The 7,020-nt window shown below is 43.4% G+C and overlaps 1 protein-coding gene across 2 annotated transcripts in view; it reads right to left on the reverse strand.

Moving 5' to 3' along the window:
- Positions 1 to 2,241, reverse strand: part of LOC129818116 (disabled homolog 2-interacting protein-like) — a 405,090-nt gene extending 402,849 nt beyond the window's left edge. For both annotated transcript variants that reach the window (XM_055873702.1, XM_055873700.1), the window contains exon 1: positions 2,119 to 2,241. In XM_055873702.1, the coding sequence (XP_055729677.1) occupies positions 2,119 to 2,167 (49 nt within the window). In that variant the 5' untranslated portion in view covers positions 2,168 to 2,241. The remainder of the gene's footprint in view (positions 1 to 2,118) is intronic.
- Positions 2,242 to 7,020: the final 4,779 nt, after the last annotated feature.

Raw genomic sequence — 7,020 nt, forward strand, 5'->3', positions numbered from 1 at the left:
TAGGTTGCCATTTTCCATTTTGGTTTTTGTGGGTAGTTGTCCATGTTTAGTTGCCTGTGAGCACTACGTTGGCTTCACGGTTTGTTTGGAGTTTTATTGTTTCGTTGGCGAAATAATGAAGTATGTACGCTCACAGCCCTGCGCCTTGGTCCATTTCTTCAACAGACGATCGTGACAATCGGGATATGTAACTTTATACATTTTCCCCCCATCACTATTAAAGGCCTGTTGACAGCAATGCCCAACTATATATCGACCCTAAGGGAATTAAATTCAGGGCTACAGCTGAAATAGAAATATAAAACAACACACAGATAATGACATGCCCATATACACTCAGAGACATGGGTCCTTGAGTAGAACTGATAGTCCGGTTCCATTGACTCAGTGTGCTAGTTACTGCATGGTTACTGCATAGTAATGGCAACATCGGGATGGTGTGTTCCAATCCCACATGGGCCACATACAGTTCTGAATATATGTCACTGTCAAAATGACTTCGGATAAAAGCATTCACTATGGTCCACATTCTACAGTATATCCAACAGCATTGACCCTGGCAACACAGATTCAAGTCCCACAATACATGTAAATAGAGAGCTCTGATGACATCATTTAACAAACCAACCAGAGTCAAGGGACATTTCCCTTTGATGTTGCTTCTCATAATCTATTTCCACTCATTTACATTTTCCCAGGGTTTCTCCTTCGTGTCAAACTGACTCTTCATAATACATGCAGAAGCAACACATGCGCACACATACACACAAACACACATGGGCACACGTACACACACACTCTCTTCTGTCAGTGTACTCCATCATAATCAGCCCTAACAAACAGAACATAAACCAAGCCAGGCAGAGGCACAGAGAAACGGGAATGAGAGAGAAAGTGGTACATGGCTTCTCTGTAAGTAGGTCAGGAGAATGCAATAGTCTATCTGTTCTACTAGTTCGCTCTCTTTTCTCCTCTCCATCTGTGCAGTGGAAGTGTGCTGTATGTTACAGTAATTGAACTCCCAACTCCAACATTGGTACTGTGCTCTGCGCTCCACTGTGTCTGTGTGCTCTTATAAATTTATTTATTTATTTTCCCCCCTTTTTATCCCCAATTTCATGCTTACGATCTAGTCTTATCGCAGCAACTACCCAAACGGCTCAGGAGAGGTGAAGGTCGAGTCATGCATCCTCCAGAACGTGACCCGCTAAGCCACGCGTCTTAACACCCACTTGCTTAACCCGTAAGTTAGCTGCCCCAATGTATCAGCGGAAACACAATTCAACTGACGACCGAAGTCAGTGTGCAGGCGCCAGGCCCACCACAAGGAGTCTCTAGAGCGTGATGAGCCAAGTAAAGCCTCCCCGGCCAAACCCTCCCCTAAACTGGATGAATCTGGGCCAATTGTGCACCGCCCTACGGGACTCCAGATAACGACCGGTAATTACACAGCCTGGGATCGAACCCCAGACTGTAGTGACGCCGCAACACTGCGATGCAGTGCCTTAGACCACTGCGCCCCTCGAGAGGCCATTGTGTACTCTTATTCTATAATGCAACACTGACTACCCTATTTGAGAAAAGTGTACTATCTAGAACCTGAAATGGTTCTTTGGCTGTCCCCATAGGAGAACCCTTTGAAAGACCCTTTTTGGTTCCAGGTAGAACCCTTTTGGTTCCAGGTAGAACCTTTTAGGGTTCCATGAAGAACCCTTTCAAAAGAGGGTTCTACATGGAACCTAAAAGGGTTCTACCTGAAACCAAACGGGTCCTCCTATGAGGACAGCCGAAGAGCCCTTTTGGAACCCTTTTTTCTAAGAGTGTACTGTAGTTACTGCTGCATGCTATACAACTTCAGCTCATTCACTTCAGATAACATACACACAACAAGAAGACATCTAAACTGAGGAAAATAGAGAGAAACTTTAATAGTGTCAGAGAGACAGGAATAAAAAGAAAAAAGAAAGAGAAGAGGAGGGAAAGGATGTTGGACAGCAGAAAGAGAAGGAAAGCAAACAACAGGAAAACAGTGCAAGCAAGGGAATAAGAGAGAGAGGGAGAGAGAGAGAGAGAAACAGAGCAAATCAGAGGGATAAATATAAAACAGATCATCTATACCTGACAGGGAGTCTGAAGACATGCTTTCTTGTTTCTGCATCTCTTGCATTCCTTTGCCTCCTTTATGAGAGACGGTGTGAGAGAGAGGGAGCGCAAGCCAGCGAACACGCCTGAGAGAGTGTGTATACGTTTGTGTTTTGATTACGTAGTCTGCGAAGCCCAATGAGAGAGAAAGAGAGGGAGAGAGAGTATGCGACGGATGGAGGGATAGAAAGACTTTATTACCCCACGCTGCCTGTTCATACGATATACCACAAACACAAACACACACGGATACATGCATGCACACACACACATGGGAAGGTAACAGAAAAGAGGAAAGCAGAGGAGGAAACGCAGGGGAGGAGAGGAAGAAAGCAATCACCTTTAGTGCACACTTACACATTACTGTTCACTCCCCTCCCCATTACCTTGCAGTGCCTGCTGCATGCTAAGAAACTCCATGCAGCATCTAACACTGCTCTCAGTGTGTGTGTGTGTGTGTGTGTGTGTGTGTGTGTGTGTGTGTGTGTGTGTGTGTGTGCATGCATGCATGTGTAAGCGTGTGAATATGAGTGTGTTCAGCCTCTGAGAGCACTTTGTCGCTTGTGTGTGTGTGTGTGTGTATGTGTCTGTATTTGTGTGTGTGTATTTGGTATGCATCATCACATAGCTAATTTCCACTCATCCACTGTGAGCCTTTGTGTATGTGTGTATGTTTTTTGCTCTACCCTGCATGTTCACTATGCAACACCTACTGAAATGTTTATTGCTTTCCTTTAGAAGGTGATGTCAGCAGATCAGGCTCCAGTCGACTGGCTGCCTGGCCGGTGTTGACTTCATTATCTAGCCCTGACTAGCACTCACATACTACACATACTCTGTTCACACTACACACTGCACTTAACAGTACCACATATGCTTCACAGTGGCGGTCGGTGCCGTTTAAGAAGAGGAAGGACAATTATTTATTTAATGAGCATGGCCTTTATTCTATTACAGCATATTGAATGACTGTCATTCATATTCCATTCACCCAGGTCAATGTAACAGCCATAGGTTTAGGCTACTACATGATACTCACATTTCCCTGTACGCATCATGAGCTTGCTACAACCTACAGCAGCTTATGAATGGAAGTTTACAGCGAAGGTACACAGGTCTAGAGAAAAATGTGAGTAATCAAGGTGACAGACAGTGACACATTCAAACTGCCTCTAGCTGATCTAGGATGTAATCATTAGTCCAACAGTTGCAAAGTAGAGTTTATATTGGACAAATTCAGTTATGTACTGTATATCCCCAATTTATTCAACAAAATCGGAGGAATGACCTTTAAAATGACGCCGACAGAGAGGGCTGCCGTGCTTCTAGCTCTTAGGAAACTTTGCAGTATTTAGTTTTTTATGTGTTATTTCTTACATTATTAGCCCAGAATATTTTGGGTGTTATTACATACAATCGTGAAGAACTATTGGATATCAGAGTGGCAGTAACTCACTTTCAGCATTACAACCAGGAATAGGACTTTCCCGAAATGGATCCTTTGTTCGTACCCCCTAGGGCAATTGAACTGATTCCACAGGCCGATCCAAAACTCCGCTGGCGGAGGAGAGGTACTCGGAGTGGTCTTCTAGTCCGAATTAGGAGGCACGCACACCACCCACCGCTTCCGAGTATATTACTCACTAATGTGTCTCTGGATAATAAAGTTGATGAGCTCAGGGTGAGGATTTCTTTCCAGAGAGACATCAGGGATTGTAACATACTCTGGTTCACAGAAACATGGCTCTCTCAGGATATACTGTCTGAGTCTGTCCGTCCAGTCAGTTGGATTCTCAGTTCATCGCGCAGACAGGAATAAATATCTCTCCAGGAAAAAATCCAGGAGTGTATGTTTCATGATGAATGACTCATGGTGTAATTGTGATAACATATAGGAACTGAAGTCCTTTTGTTCACCCGACCTAGAATACCTCACAATCAAATGCCAACCGTATTATCTCCCAAGATAATTCTCTTTGGTTATAGTCACACCTGTGTATATCCCCCCTGAAGCCGATACCACGACGGCACTTAAAGAACTTCACTGGACTTCATGCAAACTGGAAACCACATATCCTGAGGCCTCATTTATGTTCGCTGGGGATTTTTGAAAAAAGGCTGCCGAAGTTCTATCGACACATTGACTGTAGTACTCGCGCTGCTAAAACGCTCGCCAACTGCAACTCCAACTTCCGGGATGCCTACAAGGCCCTCCTCTGCCCTCCGCAAATCTGATCACAACTCCATTCTGCTCCTCCCTTCCTACAGGCAGAAACTCAAACAGGAAGTACCCGTGCTAAGACTATTCTACACTTCAAGATTGTTTTGATCACACAGACTGGGATATATTCCGGGTAGCCTCCAAGAATAATATTGACGAATACACTGTTACAGTGACTGAGGTTATCAGGAAGTGTGTAGGGGATGTTGTACCTACTGTGACTATAAAAACCTACCCTAACCAGAAACTGTGGATAGATGGCAGCATTCACGCAAAACTGAAAGTAAGGTTAAATAAAGGTTAAATAAAAAAGTGGGAACCATCACATTTAACCATGAAAAGGTGACTGGTAATATGCCCAAATACAAACAGTGTAGTCATTCCCTCCGCAAGGCAATCAAACAGGCAAAACATCAGTAAGAGACAAAGTGGAGTCCCAATTCAACAACTCAGACACAAGACGTATGTGGCAGGGTCTACAGACAATCACAGACCACAAAGGGACAACCAGCCATGTCGCAGACACCGACGTCTTGCTTCCGGACAAGCTAAACATATTCTTCGCCCGCTTTGAGGATATCACAGTGGCACCGACGTGGCCCGCTACCAAGGACTGTGGGCTCTCTCCGGCGTCGGTCCTTACAATTTTGCTTGTATAATTGCTTCATGCATCTATGTGCTCTCCTCCTCTCGCCTTTTCCCTTTGCTTGTGGATTTCAGTGCACAACACATCAGCTGTCTGTTTGTGACCAGGTGAAATAACCTTTTGAAATAACCAAAATATCATAACCTCTAACCGCTACACACAGCCTACATCGTTGTCACAATATTAGGTACGAAACATCATAGTCAACATAGCTACGAGAACAAATGTGTTAGTGTACAGTCAGCAAGTAGTTTAGCAGTTACACTGGCGGGCCCCGGTGGTAATACATTAATAAAACCAAAAACTTACCTTGACTTGGAAGAGTTCCAGTGTTGTATAGCCATAGCCAGCTTGCTAACATAGCATCCCTCTCTGTTTGAGCCGGGTGTTTGATTAGGCTAAATTAGCTAGCTTTATTCACTCTCTCTTGCTTCTCCTTCATTTTTAAATACATTTGTTCAAAACTATTCAACTGTTGTCTTTCTCTGTCTTTGAGTCAACTACTCACCACCTTTTATGCACTGCAGTGCGAGCTAGCTGTAGCTTATGCTTTTAGTACTAGATTCATTCTCTGATCCTTTGATTGGGTGGACAACATGTAATAAAACCAAAAACTTACCTTGACTTGGAAGAGTTCCAGTGTTGTATAGCCATAGCCAGCTTGCTAACATAGCATCCCTCTCTGTTTGAGCCGGGTGTTTGATTAGGCTAAATTAGCTAGCTTTATTCACTCTCTCTTGCTTCTCCTTCATTTTTAAATACATTTGTTCAAAACTATTCAACTGTTGTCTTTCTCTGTCTTTGAGTCAACTACTCACCACCTTTTATGCACTGCAGTGCGAGCTAGCTGTAGCTTATGCTTTTAGTACTAGATTCATTCTCTGATCCTTTGATTGGGTGGACAACATGTCAGTTCATGCTGCATTAGCTCTGATAGGTTGGAGGACGTCCCCCGGAAGTTGTCATAATTACTGTGTAAGTCTATAGAAGGGGGTGAGAACCATAAACCTCCTAAGTCAATGTATCCAGAGGAGGATGGAAAATAGCTGTCCTCCAGCAACACCATGGTGCTACTCTACAGAGTGCTGTTGAGGTTACTGTAGACATTCATTGCAAAACAGTGTATTTTAATCAATTATTTGGTGACGTGAATATATTTTGCATAGTTTAATTTGAAAAGGATTACTTTTTTCAATGTTTCACTGTTTTTACTTGTATGAAATTCCCTGAGGATGGTCCTCCCCTTCCTCCTCTGAGGAGCCTCCACTGAAGCTACAGTAGAGGACCCGTTCATTTAAAAAAAAACATGTTTTACCATTATTTTAACAAGGCAAGTCAGTTGAGAACAAATTCTTACTTAAAATGACGGCCTATTAAATAACCATGCAGGTTCGAACCACACAGCCACGGACGGATCATAGGAGCATGTATCTGATTTCCTTCACTGGCCTGTATCCAATTGAGAGTCAAAACATGGAAACACACCAATACAAAATCTGTTTACTGTCAAACACAATATCCAAAATGGCTGTCCAGTAGCTACTGTGAGTGTTGTTGATTGATATGGCTGGGTGTTTAGTGAAACAGAGAAGGCTCTAAATGTCAGCGTTATGATGAATTATCAGCTCTGGCTACACGAACACACGCCTGCTGTTTGGTAATGTGTTTACAACAACAGAGGAGTTCTGGGGAAAACAAGGCCAACGTTTTCATTGGAATCACATTTAGGGGAAAAGATGAGGAGAGAGAAAAGATGATTGGGAAAGACGATGGGTGCAGGTTTATCAGGGAAGTAGAAGGCTGATGGGTATGTTTGTGGTGTATCCACAATATCTATGAAGACCAGAACTGGATGACCATCGACTCCAGTGACATCATATCCTGTATACGCGGCTACTCCTTCCATCTCTATAATCCGTACTCTGATCCCCTGCAATAATCATCATCTTCATTATCACCATCATCATCATCAGCATTATCATCATCATCAACATCACCATCATCTTCATTA

The sequence above is a fragment of the Salvelinus fontinalis genome, chromosome 21 (assembly GCF_029448725.1).
Source record: "Salvelinus fontinalis isolate EN_2023a chromosome 21, ASM2944872v1, whole genome shotgun sequence".
In the NCBI taxonomy this organism is placed as follows: Eukaryota; Metazoa; Chordata; class Actinopteri; order Salmoniformes; family Salmonidae; genus Salvelinus; species Salvelinus fontinalis.